Source organism: Kogia breviceps, chromosome 14, assembly GCF_026419965.1.
Source record: "Kogia breviceps isolate mKogBre1 chromosome 14, mKogBre1 haplotype 1, whole genome shotgun sequence".
NCBI classification, from domain to species: domain Eukaryota; kingdom Metazoa; phylum Chordata; class Mammalia; order Artiodactyla; family Physeteridae; genus Kogia; species Kogia breviceps.
This window is the reverse complement of record NC_081323.1, coordinates 39,591,659-39,609,143: the sequence shown is the minus strand read 5'-3', so window position 1 is coordinate 39,609,143 and position 17,485 is coordinate 39,591,659. Positions and strand designations below refer to the sequence as shown.

General features: G+C 38.1%; 1 protein-coding gene across 7 annotated transcripts in view; it reads left to right on the top strand.

Annotated features, from left to right (window-relative positions):
* The window catches only part of PLCB4 (phospholipase C beta 4), a 436,230-nt gene that overhangs the window by 389,808 nt on the left and 28,937 nt on the right, over positions 1-17,485 (top strand). For all 7 annotated transcript variants that reach the window (XM_067012117.1, XM_067012114.1, XM_067012118.1 and 4 more), the window contains 2 exons: positions 11,632-11,720; positions 12,459-12,609. In XM_067012117.1, the coding sequence (XP_066868218.1) occupies positions 11,632-11,720; positions 12,459-12,609 (240 nt within the window). The remainder of the gene's footprint in view (positions 1-11,631; positions 11,721-12,458; positions 12,610-17,485) is intronic.

Genomic DNA, 17,485 nt, shown 5'->3' with positions numbered 1-17,485 from the left:
ATTATACCTGATAAAGATGTTTAAGAAAAAAGAGAGAGAGCAATGAATAGAAAAGGGAAAGTTATAGGTTCTTGAGCTCCTACTTTGTGCCAAGCATGTTACATAGAGTCCAGAAATGTGAAACTGTTCAGAATGGATGTGAACATATGTAGGTGTATGCTGAAGAAATATCTGTGTTTACCATGTGGCTTATTACTAGTGTCAATATTTATTTAAGTATTGATTCAAATCTCCAAAAATCATCTTGCAAGTGTTCTTTCCTAACAACGTCATTGTAGTATTTCTATCAGAAGCATCAGAAATTTCTGTACTACGTTATCCTTGATGGGATTCTGCAGTTGACATCTTAACCTCAGATGTGACTTTCAAAGACTGTTTATTCAGAATTATCAGTCATTTCTTTTATATGTGAAGAAATCGAGGGCAGACATTATGAGGGTTTATTTAAGGGACTTACCTGAAAGTAACAAAATAAGTATATGAGAACTTTTTCCACATTTCTGATCTTCGTTACAGCCTCTCGATTTCCAAAATGAGTTTGTATTTCATCTGCTTAACTAACCAACCACATTCAGATCTGAACATTTATATACTGAGCTAGCACATAAGGAAATCTACAGAGTCCCTGTTGCCTCGAACATTGATATTTGTTGATTCTATAGGAAGAAATTCAAAATGAAATTCTACACCACTGCACTCCAGCATTTTCTGGGGAAAAAAGTAGAAAGTGGTCAATATACATCATCAGATTTTTATGTGGCTAAAGAGAGATAATATGAATTCATTCATTCATCCCACAAATATGTTTAGCAGGTTTTATTCTGTAAAAGGCAAAGTAGGTACAATATGTATCAGAAAGAGATTCTGACAACATAAAAAATTTTTAGAGGGTCATTCATAAATCCACTGCCCAGAGGGAACTCTGTTACCGTATTGGTCCCTTTATTTCCAATCTCATTTCTTCTCTTTATTTTAATTTTAATAAAATTGGATCTTACTATACATACTCAGTTGGATTCATATTTCAGAGACTTAATTTGTTTCACATAATGGATAGTATTTTCTCCATGTCGTGAATTATTCTTATTGGCTAGATGAGATTCCATTTTATGTATGCTGTAATTTATCATGTTATTGAAACATTGAAGTCATTTCTGTTTTTCTTTCTTATAAACAATATTGCATCTAAGAACCCTAAATGTAAAGCTTTGGAAATATTCGTGATTGTTTCCTGAAGATGAATTCTTTGAAATGGATTTGTTGCATCAAAGTGTGTATACATACTTAAAGCTTTAGATACAGGTTGACAAATAACCCATCAGCAGTGTATGAGCTATAACTTTTGTTAGCATTTACTAGTTTAAAAAGTAAAAATGGTATACCATTCATGTATTCATTTAAGATATTTTTTCTCAAAGGAATAGATGTTTTCAACAATTACTCAGTACCTATTCTATGAATAGCCTGAGTAAGAGATGTAAAGTTGAAAAAGCCATGTACACTTAACCTCAAGAATTTTCCAACCTTGTACTCATATACATTTTCGTAAGCAGGCATATATGTATACGTAGATAAGTGCAACCTGTTCTGTAAATGCCCCAAGGGCAGTAGCCAGATGGTATTTGGAGCATTGAACCAAGGAGTGATGAATCAGAGTAGGGAGGTTTCAGAAGCTGTCTGGGCCTTGAAAGATGAATAATACATCACAGCAGAGAGGTAGACTGGATTTCTCTCCAGATAGGGAAGCAGCCCAAGCCAAGGCCTTGATAAGGAAAGTGTGGACTTACTGGTTTGTTCTGAAGAAGCTGAAATACAGTGTGTTTGGCGTTAAACTGAAAAGATCTGGTTCCTGTTTGAGGATGTGTCCTCAAAACCTAGTGTTAGTCAGCAAGAACCGTGTGCTGTTCCTGTTGAACAGTGTGCTGTTCCTTATGAACGGTTTGGGCACCTTCGGGAAAATATTCTCATTGTCAGGGCACTAAGTAATTTGGTAAAGTATGTCTTCTCGGCTTTTAGGTGGGTCAGTTCATCTAAAATCACTCCATAATTTTAGATCCAGTTACAGAAGTAAGACCTCTTAGGCCTGACCAAGCTAAGTAAGTCCCAGCTTTTATAGTCCACCAAATACTTACCCTAGGAATTATTTCTTTAATCAGATTGTTAAAATCAAACAATTTTTAAAATTATACTGTAGTGCCATGCAGCATTATTTGTATAAAGAAGATTAGAAACAACCTAATACTTCGCTAGGGATTGGTTAAATACATTACAGCCCTTCTATAGAATACTGCGTTAATAGCCATTAAAAATAATAACTTGGCTCTCAGTATTTGAACATAGGAATATGACAGTGATATATTGCTGAGTGAAAAAATAAATTGCAAAACAATCTCATTATTATTTACACAAAGCCCTATAAGTCTCTGTTTATACATATACATAAAATGCATAAAAAATTCTAAAAGGATACATACCCAACGTTAATAGTGTAACCACTATCTGAGAGTAGGGAATGAAGGTTTAGTGGAGCTTCCCCATGGCATTGGACAGCGTCCAGGAACATCACAGAGAATTCACTGTCCAGTCTGGCAGGACTCCACTTATTACTTCTGGACTGTGGTAGTCAAAGTGGTATCTCATCATTTCAAATCACATATTTACAATTATGAGTCAGATTGAGCTCATTTTGTATTTTTTTTGGTCACATATTCCTGTGCCTGCAAAATACTCTAGTGCCTTTGGTTTTGTTTTGTTTTGTTTTAAATTGGGTTGTTCCTCTTTTTCTTAAGTAATTGTTTAAATCAAATTTTAATTTACTCATAAGATCTTTTTCTATTAATTTTTGAAGTGGTCTCATATACATTTTAATGTCTAGATAAAGTTCTATGAATGTAATGGTTGGAGATTCAAAGACTGGCTATTTTTCTTGGCCCAAAAGAATGCTATTTCGTTGAGGCCACATAACAGGTACACAGGAACACTGATGGAGCCCCGTGGCTGTCTAACCTTGGATGGCTTAGCATAACATTTTGTTTTAGTGTTCTTATTGCACCTTAGTGATAAAAGTAGTACCCTCCTCACAAGTGAAGATTAAATGAGCTCTTGGAATAGTACCTGACCATAAAAGCCCTCCATTAATTTTTTTTCATTTTATTTATTTCTAATGAGTTAAAGAAAACTCAATTTGTTCTATTTTCTTCTCCCTAACTTTACCCTTTAATTGGCTGCAGTAAGTTATTTTGTCATAAGTAATTCATCATCCTAAGAAAAATCTCTTAATCCTAGGCTTGCTAAGAAGCTTCAGAATTCTAATGTATTAGTAATGTTACTATGATTGTCTTTAAGCACCAGCAACTCTGTATTCTACATGATTTTTAAATGTATTTTAAATCTCAGTAATGTCAGTTGGGTGGTGTCATTTTATAGCAATAAGAAAAATGTTCTTAAATAGCTTTTCCAAGTTAAGGCAGTTCTTTAGGGAGGGCTTGGGCTTTTGCAGGAGCTTCTGGTCACTTATTTATTGGGCTTCTGTGCTATGAGGTCACCATATGATGATGAATCTCTACTGATGAGGTAACTAGGTACTTCTGCAATTGCTCAAAATACTTCTACTTTCTTGGATGCAGTACTCTTTAGACACCTTGAACTCTGAGCTGACCCATTCCTTCCCCAACAGAAGATAGGTCCAGAACCAGTGTTTTCCACCCTGACCCTCTTCCACTCCTGTGAGTTCCCTGTTTTCATTCCTCACCCCCTCGGGAGACAGAGGCAGGGAATTCTACTTTTCCTTCTCATTACTATAACAACTCCCAAGGTACACAAAGAGATAAGCAAACAAAGATGATTCTGGAAGATTCTGAACTCTTCATAGATCTTTCTGTTCCTGAGCTGCCTAGATGTAAAGTATCTCTGGGCTGAAGAACAGAGATGATGTCTCTCAGCTCTCAGAAACTAAACTTGAACGTGAAAAAAACATGCTAACATTTAGAAGAAGAATGACTAGGCATGAATCAAGCCTGAGTTTAATTTTTTGTAATATTAGTTTTCTACTGAACATAGAGTAAAACAGTCCTCTCGTTCACTTGCACACACACACACACACACACACACACACACACACACACAGTAGAAATACTAGGTTGGGTGCTAAGGTGCATTTTCCTTTGTCAAATCCAGTGAAACTCAGTGTGCTGGATTGTCTTTGCTGCTTTTCCTGTAGGTGCAGACACCACTGACAATGGCATTTACCTATCGCAGCAACTTTGCCACTGTTAGCCACTGCTGTTGGGGATGGGAGACGGTTCCAAAGGTGATGACAATTAAATGAGTGTCAGTATTTCTTTTTTCCCACCCACTGTTGCTTTGATGGTTTTAATCGTTTGTATTTCTTTTATCATTACTGAGTGGTAGTGAGGAGAACAAATAAGAGAGTCAAAACTATGCTTCCAGAGTTCATGGATCACCAGTGTGATATTTGTGTCACTCCAAGCTGTGTTTCATGAGCCTCTTGTCCCTTGTCCCTTGAGCAATGTTTATCACTGCTTCCACAGCTATAGATTATCTCTCCTCATCTACAACTAGGCTAATTTTATGTCAGCAAAGATGAAGTGGTTCTTTGTTTATTCTCCCAATTCCCCTTTCTGCCCCCCTTATGATTAAAGATACAGCATGGAGTGGGGGTGTTTCTTGTTCACTTGCCCGGTATCTTCACAGGGTTGCTTTCCAACCTCTTTGCAAAGATAACTGACCATTTCTTACATCAGATGGTTCCAGAGGAGGAGCAACCTTTATTATATGCCATTTGTGGGGTATGACCTCAGAATTTCCCAATACAATTTAAAGATTTCCCATTTTGTCCTGTCCTTCATGGATGCTAAAATGTCTCATTCTTTCTATCAAATATTTGTTGAAAAACCGATTCACATAGCAGTGATATCCATTTTTATGACCTCTTCTGAACCACAGAAAATATTAGTTAGAACACCAAGAAGAAAAGCTCTAGTGGGAAGGGGGCAGGATGGATTATGGTGAAATACATTGGGAGTTGCTAGGCTAAGTGAATTTATACATGCATTTATTGCATAGTTCCTTGAGATGCTCTGTGAATGTCTGAGAAGAGGGGAGATGTGAGCATTTCCCAATCTTATTCAACCACAAGATCTTCTGGCCTCTGAACCTTCTGTATCTTCTAACATTCCTGGAAATGCAGTTTAGGAAATGATCAATCATTTGGTAGAAGCTAAAAGAGCTAATCCAAAATCATATTTATAGAATTTGTTGATCTTTACTAGCATCACTTTGAAGCCAACAGGGAACATGTATTTTTCTGCTGCCTTTACCTGTTGATGAGGTAGAAACAGTAGAGTGGGGAATGGAAGGGAACCTGGGCCAGGAGTGAGCACATAGAGGGAGGGGAGGGTGTCACAGGTGCCATGGTTGGTGCTCACCACTGAGGCACCCACGTGCCTTGAAAAACAGTGGTTAAACAAACAAGCAAACAATCAAAACCCAGAGTCCTCCTAAAAAGCCAATAAGTATCTGGAAGGCTGTACTAAGGAACCGCCATCTTCTTTGCAGTTCTTGGGGATACCTAAATTGATGCTTTCAACGCTATATGGAAGTGAGAAAACACAGGCAGAAAGGAGGGAGGAGAAAAACAGGAATATACATGGAAACTCTTCATCAGGAGACCAGCCTTTTGGAAATGGCACTAAACCCCAAAATAGTTGGTAGTTTTAAAAAATATAAATAAGTGAGACTGGTAGACTTGAAACAACAGATACTTTTATTCTCTCACAGTTGTGAAAGCTAGAAGTTTGAAATCAAGCAGTCAGCAGTACCATGCTCCCTCTGGAGGCTCTTAGGAAAATCCTTCCTTTCCTCTTCCCAGACCCTCCTGGTGGCTGCCCACAGCCCTTAGTGTTCCTTAGCTTGTAGCTGTATCACTGCAATCTGCCTCCATCATCACCTGGCCTTTCTTCTCTTTGTCTCTGTGTGTCCTGTCCTCTTCTTATAAACATACTAGTCATGGGATTTAGGGCCAGCCTTAATCCAGAATGGTTTCATCTCAGACCTTTTCTAATTACATGTGCAAAGGCCCTGTTTATGAATAAGGTCACATTCTGAGGTTCTGGGCAGACATGAATTTTTAGAGGCAGTATTCAACCCAATGTGCCCTCTTGATTCTGCTTTATTTTCTTGATACTCATTTTTTCCATTAATTATTCTTCAATACCTATTTTAAACCTTATTAGGAACAAAGTTTGTTAGGAATGCCCATCAGGCATATAGGTTGTTATATAACTGAACTGCTAATTTCTATTTGAAAATGATGAAGAAATCATTTTTTGCACTAACGTATTCCTTGCAAAGTCATCTTTTATAGAAAAATTGAAAGTCCATCTAAATATCTAGCAGTGGGGAGTAGTTTTATACATAAACTCAATGGAACATTGTCTACTCACTAAAGATAATTTTCAAAGCTCTACAGATATAACCTAATACATCTAAAAAGCATATTATATAATTTTTTCTTCCAGTTGTATTGAGATATAATTGATGTACAGTGCTATATAAGCTTAAGGTGTACAGCATAATGATTTGATTTATATACATCATGAAATGATTATCACAATAAGTTTAGTGAATATCATCATCTCATATAGATACAAAATTAAAGAAATAGGAAAAAATCTTTTCCTTGTGATGAGAACTCTTAGGGTTTATTCTCTTAATAACTTTCATATTTAACATACAGCACTGTTAATTATGTTTATCATATTGTACATACGTCCCTGGAACTTATTTATCTTGTAAGTAGAAGTTTTGTGCCTTTTGTATAGCCACTCTGACAGGTGTAAGGTGATATGTCATTGTGGCTTTGATTTGCATTTCCCTGATGAGTCGTGATGTTGAGCATCTTTTCATGTGTCTGTTGGCCATTTGTATGTCTTCTTTGGAAAACTGTCTATTCAGATCCTTTGCCCTTGTTTTAAAATCAGGTTGTTTGTTTTTTTGATGTTGAGTTGTATGATTTCTTTGTAATATTTTGGATATTAATCCTTTGTCAGATTTATCATTTGCAAATATCTTCTCCCACTCAGTAGATAGTATTTTTGTTTTGTTGATGGTTTCCTTCACTGTGCAAAAGTCTTTAGTTTGATGTACTCCCATTTGTATATTTTTGCTTTTGTTTCCCTTATGTGAGGAGTCATATCCAAAAAAATATTATTAAGACTGATGTCAAAGAGCTTACTGCCTGTGGTTTCTTCTTGAAGTTTTTTTGGTTTCAGGTCTTACATTTAAGTCTTTAATCCATTTTGAATTTATTTTTGTGCATAATGTGAGAAAGTAATCTAGTTTCATTCTTCTGCATGTAGCTGTCTAGTTTTCCCAATACCATTTAATGAAGAGTCTGTCTTTTCCCCATTGTATATTCTTGCCTCTTTTGTCATAGATTAATTGCCTATATAAGTGCGGGCTCATTTCTAGGCTCTCTATTCTATTCCATTGATCTATGTATCTGTTTTAGTGCCAGTACCATACTATTTTGCTTACTGTCGCTTTTAGTATAGTTTGAAATCAGGGAGTATGATAACTCCAGCTTTGTTCTTCAAGATTGTTTTGACTATTTGGGGTCTTTTGTGTCTCCATATGAATTTTAGAATTATTTGTTCAAATTCTGTGAAGAATGTCATTGGTATTTGATAAGAATTACATTGAATCTGTAGATTGCCTTAGGTAGTATGGTCAGTTTTACCAAAATTAATTCTTCCAGTCCAGGAACACAGCATATCTTTCCATCTGTTTGTGTCATCTTCAATTTCTTTCATCAGTGTCTTTACTTTTCCAAGTATAGGTCTTTTACCTCCTTAGTTAGGTTTATTTCTAGGTATTTTATTCTTTTTGATGTGATTGTAAATAGATTGTTTTCCTGCTTTCTCTTTCTGATAGTTTGTTGTTAGTGTACAGAAAAGCAACAGATTTATGTATATTAACTTGGTATCCTGCAACTTTACTGAATTCATTAATGAGTTCTGGTGTTTTTTCGTGGCATCTTTAGAATTTTCTATGTATAGTATCATGTCATCTGTAAACAGTGACAATTTTACTTCTTCCTTTGCAATTTTGATTCCTTTTATTTCTTTTTCCTGTCTGATTGCTGTGGCTAGGACTTCCCATATTGTTTTGAATAAAAGTGGCAATAGTGGGCATCCTTGTCTTGTTCCTGATCTGAGAGGAAATGTTTTCAGCTTTTCACTATTGAGTATGATGCCGGCTGTGGGCTTGTCATATAAGGACTTTATTATGTTGAGGTATGTTCCCACTATACCCAGTTTGTTGAAGGTTTATAATCATAAATGGATGTTGAATTTTGTGAAAAGTTTTTTCTGCATCTATTGAGATGATCATGTTACTTTTTAAAAATTTTTTATTTTATTTATTTTTTATACAGCAAGTTCTTATTAGTTATCCATTTTATACATATTAGTGTATATATGTCAATCCCAATCCCCCAGTTCATCACACCATCATCCTCACCCTCTGCCACTTCTCTCCTTGGTGTCCATACATTTGTTGTCTACATCTGTGTCTCAATTTCTGCACTGCAAACTCGTTCATCTATACCATTTTTCTAGGTTCCACATATATGCGTTAATATACGATATTTCTTTTTCTCTTTCTGACTTACTTCACTCTGTATGACAGTCACTAGATTCATCCATGTCTCTACAAATGACCCAATTTCATTCCTTTTTATGGCTGAGTAATATCTCATTGTACATATGTACAACATCTTCTTTATCCAGTCATCTGTCAATGGGCATTTAGGTTGCTTCCATGACCTGGCTATTGTAAATGGTGCTGCAATGAACATTAGGGTGTATGTGTCTTTTTGAATTATGGTTTTCTCTGGGAATATGCCGAGTAGTGGGATTGCTGGGTCATAAGGTAATTATATTTTTAGTTTTTTAAGGAACCTCCATACTGTTGTCCATAGTGGCTATATCAATTTACACTCCCACCAACAGTGCAAGACGGTTCCCTTTCCTCCACACCCTCTCCAGCATTTGTTGTTTGTAGACTTTCTGATGATGCCCATTCTGACCGGTGTGAGGTAATACTTCATTGTAGTTTTGATTTGCATTTCTCTAATAATTAGTGATGTTGAGCAGCTTTTCATGTGCTTCATGGCCATCTGTATGTCTTCTTTGGAGAAATGTCTATTTAGGTCTTCTGCCCATTTTTGGATTGGGTTTTAAAATTTTTTAATATTGAGCTGCATGAACTGTTTATATATTTTGGAGATTAATCCTTTGTCCGTTGATTCATTGGCAAATATTTTCTCCCATTCTGAGGGTTGTCTTTTGGTCTTGTTTATGGTTTCCTTTGCTGTGCAAAAGCTTTTAAGTTTCATTAGGTCCCATTTGTTTATTTTTATTTCCATTACTCTAGGAGGTGGATCAGAAAAGACCTTGCTGTGATTTATGTCAAAGAGTGTTCTTCCTATGTTTTCCTCTAAGAGTTTTATAGTGTTGGGTCTTACATTTAGGTCTCTAGTCCATTTTGAGTTTATTTTTGTTTATAGTGTTAGGAAGTGTTCTAATTTCATTCTTTGACATGTAGCTGTCCAGTTTTCCCAGTACCACTTATTGAAGAGACTGTCTTTTCTCCATTTAATATCCTTGCTTCCTTTGTCATAAATTAGTTGACCATAGGTGCGTGGGTTTATCTCTGGGCCTTCTATCCTGTTCCATTGACCTATATTTCTGTTCTTGTGCCAGTACCATATTGTCTTGATTACTGTAGCTTTGTAGTATAGTCTGAAGTCAGGGAGTCTGATTCCTCTGGCTCCATTTTTTTCCCTCAAAACTGCTTTGGCTATTCGGAGTCTTTTATGTCTCCATACAAATTTTAATATTTTTTGTTCTAGTCTGTAAAAAATGCCATTGGTAGTTTGATAGGGATTGCATTGAATCTGTAGATTGCTTTGGGTAGTATAGTCATTTTCACAATATTGATTCTTCCAATCCAAGAACATGGTATATCTCTCCATCTGTTAGTATCATCTTTAATTTCTTTCATAAGTGTTTTCTAGTTTTCTGCATACAGGTCTTTTGTCTCCTTAGGTAGGTTTATTCCTAGGTTTTTTTTGTTGTTGTTGTTGCAATGGTAAATGGGAGTGTTTCCTTAATTTCTCTTTCAGATTTTTCATCATTAGTGTATAGGAATGCAAGAGGTTTCTGTGCATTAATTTTGTATCCTGCAACTTTACTAAATTCATTGATTAGCTCTAGTAGTTTTCTGGTGGCATCTTTAGGATTCTCTATGTATAGTATCATGTCATTTGCAAACAGTGAAGGTTTTACTTCTTTTCCAATTTGTATTCTTTTTTTTTTCTTTTTCTTCTCTGATTGCCATGGCTAGGACTTCCAAAACTATGTTGAATAATAGTAGTGAGAGTGGATATCCTTGTTTTCTTCCTGATCTTAGAGGAAATGTTTTCCACCATTGAGAATGATGTTTGCTTTGGGTTTGTCGTATATGGCCTTTATTATGTTGAGATAGGTTCCCTCTATGACCACTTTCTGGAGAGTTTTTATCATAAATGGGTGTTGAATTTTGTCTGAGATGGGCAAGGGAGGAGATGTTTACTTTTCATTTTATACATTTGAATGTTTATCATGTGCATATATTATTTTCTATTATAAAAGATAAAAAAAATTAAGAAAAAATTTAAAAATCATATGAATGTAATTAGGAAGGTGATTCTGCTGGGGTAAATTTAAAAACATACAGCTTTTAAGAGTTGTAAATTATGTACTGCTTTAAGGATATGAGAATAATGATTCCTTCTATAATATTGATAGATTTTACAAAATTGTATGAAATTCCATTTGAAAGTACTTGGAACTCTTCAATTGATGTTATGCAAAAAATGATTGTTTTTTTTGGCCACACTGGGAGGCTCATGGGATCTTAGTTCCCTGACCAGGGATTGAACTTGGGCCACCGCAGTGAAAGCACCAAGTCCTAACCACTGGACTGCCGGGGAATTCCCTAAAAGATGAAATCTTGAAATATTTCTCCAGTGTTTTCTCAGCTATAACTTGCACTCACTTTATCTACATGGCACCAAAATTGGCTTTAACTATGCATTTTCCTTCTGTATCTAAAAATAAGGCTAGTGCTGGTGGCATCTACTGTGCTCCAGGTACTTTTTCATTGAATGCTCATAGTGCCTCTGCAGGGTCGGTGGGGTAGTATCAGTTCTAATTTTCCTATGAATAAACTGAGGCTGGAAATATTGATCAACTTGTTTAAAGTCATACAAGTAGAGAGACCCCACGGCAATTCACTTAGCTTGACCTGCCTCCCCATCTTCTTCATTTGGAAAAAAAATAAAGGGAAACTAAGAGAAAATCATCGGCCTTTTATTCTTGTCTTTACTTATTTCTTGTTTTCAGCAACTAGTTGTGCTTTTCTAACCTTGTCTTATGTCCTAGGAGAAGGTACTTAACAGAAGGCATCACAGGGGTCGGAGATTATAAACAGTTCGTTAGCTGAATTTTTGTAGATGTTTTCAGTAAAACAGAGAATTCACAGCTCAGTGATATTTTTTTCCCCCAGATATTGTGGATGCTTTATCAGATCCAAAGAAATTTCTTTCCATTACGGAAAAGAGAGCAGACCAAATGAGAGCTATGGGCATTGAAACCGTAAGTAGCAATGGTCAATTAAAGACAGCCGAGTTGGGGAAGTTTGGTTGTCTAACAGTGTTTACAAGAGCAAGACAAAGTAATAAATTAATAGAACAAGTTCAAAAGTGGTTTTTGAAACTGAACTTATCAATTCAACAAAAGAGTTCAAAGGTCTATGAGGGCGTAGCATATTTAATAAAATGTGACCCACTTCCTCACTGTGGCTTCACTCACATCCGGGGATCCTGGCCCCATTAGAAATGAAATGGAAAACATTCATGATGCTTTTAGGAACATTTAGAATATAGGATGCTTTTTTGAGACACTGAAATACCAGCTAACCTTATTCAGTGTATTAATGAAATTGGCATTTACTGTTGTTTATTTTTTACTAATCTTGCATCCAACCTTCAATTTCAGTGCACAGTTGTGGTGTTTGCTTCTTTGTTTTTAAAACTCCCCTTACTCCTCAGTTTAGAGTGAAAACAGAAATCTCTCCAGTAGCTGGAAAAAAAGAAGGTATACCCTGCTTGTAAAGGAGCTACATCTGCTTTCCTTGGCTTCATCATTTGTCTCAAGCCTGAGGAAACCATGTGTTTACTCCTGCCAAGCAAAGATCTATTTAAGGAGTAGAGGCTAAGATGCAGAAGGGGAAAAGTTGATCATACAGACTGGATTCAGTAAAAGGAAGAATGTATAAGACATTTGATCTCGGGGTGGCATTCATTTGGGTCAGTATAAACATTTCTGTTCCAGAGTGACATCGCCGACGTGCCCAGTGACACATCGAAGAATGAAAAGAAAGGGAAAGCCAACACAGCGAAAGCAAGTGTGACCCCTCAGAGCAGCTCAGAGCTCAGGCCCACCACCACGGCCACCCTGGGAGCTGGCCTGGAGGCCAAGAAAGGTAAAGGAGAGCTGTCTGGGCTCCTTGTCTCTCTGGCAATTTTAGAATCTTTGATGCAAGTATTTAGAATGGTTAATTTTGCCAATTTTCATGGTTCCATAAATCTCAGGAGCAGCAGGTTTTCTTGTGGGTTGAACAAACAGCTTAATTTCCCTGAGTGGTTAACAGGAAGTCAGGGTTTCATCTGCTAGATCCCCTGCACTGTAGTCATACTGCGTACAATATTCGTAGATCTAGAAATGTTTACATTCGGTGTCCTTTATGGAAAAAAACATTCACAGAGTGAACTTAGTGAGCTCATTCCCTCTCTCCTCCAGATACTACCATAGGCATGGGCAGTGAGCTTATGAACCAACAGAATCATGATTGTTCTGACATTCCTGGATTCCTTTATTGATAATTTCCCCCCATCTGTAGATATTTAGTATCTGTGACTATTTATTTGTAAAATTATTGACAGGCATCTGAAGGCCAGTTCTGTGTGGTTACCTATGAATGAAACGAAAGATCATTAGAGGTGGCATTGCAAAGAATTATGTGTCCCGTGTGCTGGTGTGTAGGGGGAGCAATTGTACTGATTATTTAAAAGGAATTTCCATTCTTATTGTCCAGGCCTCCATTCTGATTGGATGGTCCCCATCCCATATGATAATTAAATATTGTAAATATTCTCCTTGACCTGAGTCATTTACTAAATTCGCTCTTCTTACTTTAAGAAGAATTTCTGCTTTTCCTAATGGTTTTCTACTCAGTATATATATCTCCCATTTAAATGTGAATTCAGCATCTTTGGTATAAGAAGATCAAGTTGTCTGTGTACTTAAATACACACAGTGCTGCAGTTTAAGGTAAGAAATGACAGACTTTCCTTAACCAAAGCAGCACTGTAATTTAGCAGGAAACTAAGTGTGCACTGAGCTTTGTGAAACAAATTAGAGAATGAGACGGCACAAAAGTAGCCCCAGTTGTACTTTGCTACTTATGTTTGTTTCTCCCTGGAAAGAACATGGAACAAGGTAATGATACAGGATTTAGGCGGAGATAGAGAGTGGAAACTGGAAGAGTTTTTGTTTAGTTAAAGTTCTTGTGTCATGCCCACCAGCACATAAAGACATTAGTAATTATAGTGAGTTAAGTGGCCTGCAAAAGCAGTGTGACTAGCTTTCCGAGGACAGAAGTGATCCTAGTTCTAGAAGGAACCATGTTTGTGTTTTGAACAGTTTCACCCCTGGTTCCAAATGAGGTTACACAGGAAGGAGCCACTGGAAGAAAGCTCTCACTTTCCCTCGTCCCCTCAGCAGATGCCCTGAGGAAGGGGGTCTACACACTTTCATTTTGGCCTTTTGTTTAGGAGACTTGGGAGCCTCCTCTAAGTGGCAGTACTCGGTTCTATGAGAAATGCCTTCGCCACTTCAGGGACCTCACATGGCCCAAGGGGTAAGATGGGACAGGCTTCCACCCCTCAGCCAGGCAGTGTTCGTGAGCGCTGACCTCTCAGAAACAAGAGGGAGAGGGCCCCTTCCAGCTGGCGCTCAGAGGAGACAAGGATGACGTCCTAACTGAGCTGGGCCTTGAAACGAAGGTCTGACGTGAGCAGGAAGAGAAGGTAGAAGAGCCCAGGAGGAGGCCACATAGGAAGCAGCCAGGGATAGGAGAGGGGGCAGGGCCAGTCCTGGTCTGGAAAGGATCTGGGACCACCTGAGAATGGGAAATGACATCAGAGGATTTTTTTAAGAAGACTAATATAGTCTTGGCAGAAATATTCTTTAAAAGGAAGGCATGAATGCTAAGGGCAAGTGAAGAATTAGAGTATTTGTGCCTCTACTATAACACTTATCACCTTGTATTTATATTATATATTTATTCACATTATATTTATATGATGTGATAACAACCAGAGAAAGCAGTTATTGACGACAAGACCACCCCTCTGTCATTCAACGTGTCCCTGGAACGATGCCTAGTAAAGATCTAAAGTCTCTTCTCTTAAGAAGTAAATGGCTGGGGCTTCCCTGGTGGCGCGGTGGTTGGGAGTCCGCCTGCCGATGCAGGGGACACGGGTTCGTGCCCCGGTCCGGGAGGATCCCACATGCCGCGGAGCGGCTGGGCCCGTGAGCCATGGCCGCTGAGCCTGCGCGTCCGGAGCCTGTGCTCCGCAACGGGAGAGGCCACAACAGTGAGAGGCCCGCGTACTGCAAAAAAAAAAAAGAAGTAAATGGCTGATGAACTAATGAGCCATACTAATGGCCAGGAGGACCTGAATTATGCTGGAAGTACTCAGAGGGAAAGGAAGGATGGAAATCAGTAGGTGGCTTGAATATGGGACTTAGAAGGTAACTCAGAGACTTCAAGGTCAGGTCACAGAGAGAAATGGTGCCATTGAAGGAAGTAGAGAACTCAAGAGGAAGAAAAGCTTTGAGTAAGATGATTCTAGTCCTGGACATCATCAAATTCAAGGTGTTGGTGGTACATCTGGGTGGAAACATGCAACAGCAGAGCTGTAGTAGGTAAAGAGGAGGGAGAAGGGAGAGAAAGAGAGAGAACAAATGTGAGAATGCTTAGAAAGATAGTAGGAATGAAAACAAAGAAAAACAGAGAGAAATCTATGTTATAAGAAGAATGAGTTTTGGAAGGTAGACAGTCCACAGAAGTTAAGACTGCATAATTACTGTTGGATCAGGGATGCCTGGGTGATGAAACCAGGTTAGAAAAATTGATGATTTAAGATATAAAATGGTTGTTATGGAGAACAGTAGCATGTTGGTAGGAACCAGTGAAGAGAAAGAGAAGGAAAATGCAAGAGAGAGGTATATAGTGAAACAGGCTCTGAGGAAGAGCTGAATCAAGAGAAAGGAAACAATCCTGCTGCATAAAGAGGGAAGAGAGGTGTCCTGTCTGAGCCAAGAAGAGAAGTTTCAGGGTGGAAAGGAAGCTGTCAGGGTGGAGCCCAACAGAATTTGCTATGAACATCTGTGAAAGTAAGGAGTCCTGAAGTTCTACATGATTTCTCTTAGACACACAGCCAAATAGCAATAGCTGCACCAATGCTGCTTGATTTTCTCTTTAATTTTAAGGATAAAGAATTAAGGAAACTCAACTAGTTGATCTCCAAGTTACGGTTTGAGAGAAAACAAGTCATTTTTAATGAGCTGCATTGATAAAAACAAAAAATTTATATACTGAACCTTCAACTAGTCAAAATCTTTGGGGCCCCAAATTCACCCGTACTTTCACACCAGAAGCCTGGAGACCTACACTATCCAATATAGAAACCACTGGCCACATGTGGCTATTTAGGCTTAAAAATCAAAACTTGAATTTCTCAGGTGCACTGGCCACATTTCAGGTGCTCAAGAGCCACGTGTAACTCGTAGCCATCCACTGGACAGCTCACAGATGGAACATATCCACTCCTGTTGGAAGTCCTATTAGATAAGCTGCTTTGGACATATAGATGGAACCAGGCATGTACCAGTTCCTGTTCTGTAGAGTGTGTTTTTTTCCTAACTAACTAAATCATTCATAGGAACTAACATTTTTACAATGTGTCTTTCTCCAAAAAAGGCAAAAGGTTTATGTTTTCACAGGGTCCTCTTAATCAAGATTTCATTGAACAAACACCAAAAAAGGGTCTCATCAGACTAGGTCAAACTCTTAGTATTTGTTAGATGTCCAGAGGACCTTGCATGCCCCCCAATTCTGTGTGTTCATTTTATAGAAGAGAGAAAAGAGACCCAAAGATAGGGAGCTCTTAGCGATGCCAGGATAGACTCCTCTGCCCTGCAGTAAAGCAGGGAATTAACTTGTCATGTCAGACCTAAGAGATTAGAGAGTAGCCCCATGATCCCTTGACACCCTTATCACAAAATGTTATAGATCAGAAGACTGATTTCTCTACACCATGACTCTCCTTTTTTCTGTCCTTACCACACTCACACTGGATGTGCATATCTTCTTAAAATGAGTACAGCTGAAAAACAAGAGCCTAGAACTTGACACCTATCTTTCTTGGATATTTCATACCTAGCCTTTGGGATTCTAACGGAAATCAATTATAGTACAGAGTGCACATTTGTCTTGTTTGCCTAAGATGAAAATCTGCAGTCAAACAGAACATGTTTTGGGATTCGCCTGCAAATGTGGTTGCCATGACAACACCTGGCTTAGCATCACTTCAGTAACAGGATGACAGTATATTAATCTAGGTCCTCATGACAGCATCCTGTTCTATGATGGTTTGATTTCACTATTTTCTGTCTGTTAAAGGCATTCTTGGACTCAGTAGCATATCACTTAAATGCTAACATTAAATTCAGTTAAACAAAGCAGCTGAAAAAATGTTTTGTTCTTTGATGATGGTTAAGCTGGGAATAGAGTTGGTAGTTAGTGAACTGATAGGATGAGCCTACAAATACAAAGATAAAGGTAACTGTAATAGATGCTTCTGTGCCTGGTCTGATCTCCTCTATGGGGCTGGTGCCACAACCCTTGGTGTCTGGGAGTACCGGCTGACTGCAAATCACAGCTGCACTTTTCTCCCTAGAGTTGCCCTCAGACCATGGGAGTTCTCTTGCCTCGAAAAGGAAGGTTCTGTAAAACCTCTGACACCCTTAGCTGAGTGATGTGGGGTTACAAAAGCCCAGTCTCCTTACCTCAAGCTAGAACAACACCAGAGGGCCATTTATGCTAAAGAATTTCCTGTAAGATCAGACTGAGGCTGGATTTCAGCTAGAAAGACACTCAAGCTTCTTCCTCTGCCCTATCCTGCTTCTCTCCCACCCTCTAAGGGGTTTCTCCTGAGAGCCTTCCCTTGATAAATCATGTGCACACAAATCCCCTTTTCAGGCTCTGATAGTAGGGAACCTGACCTAAGGCA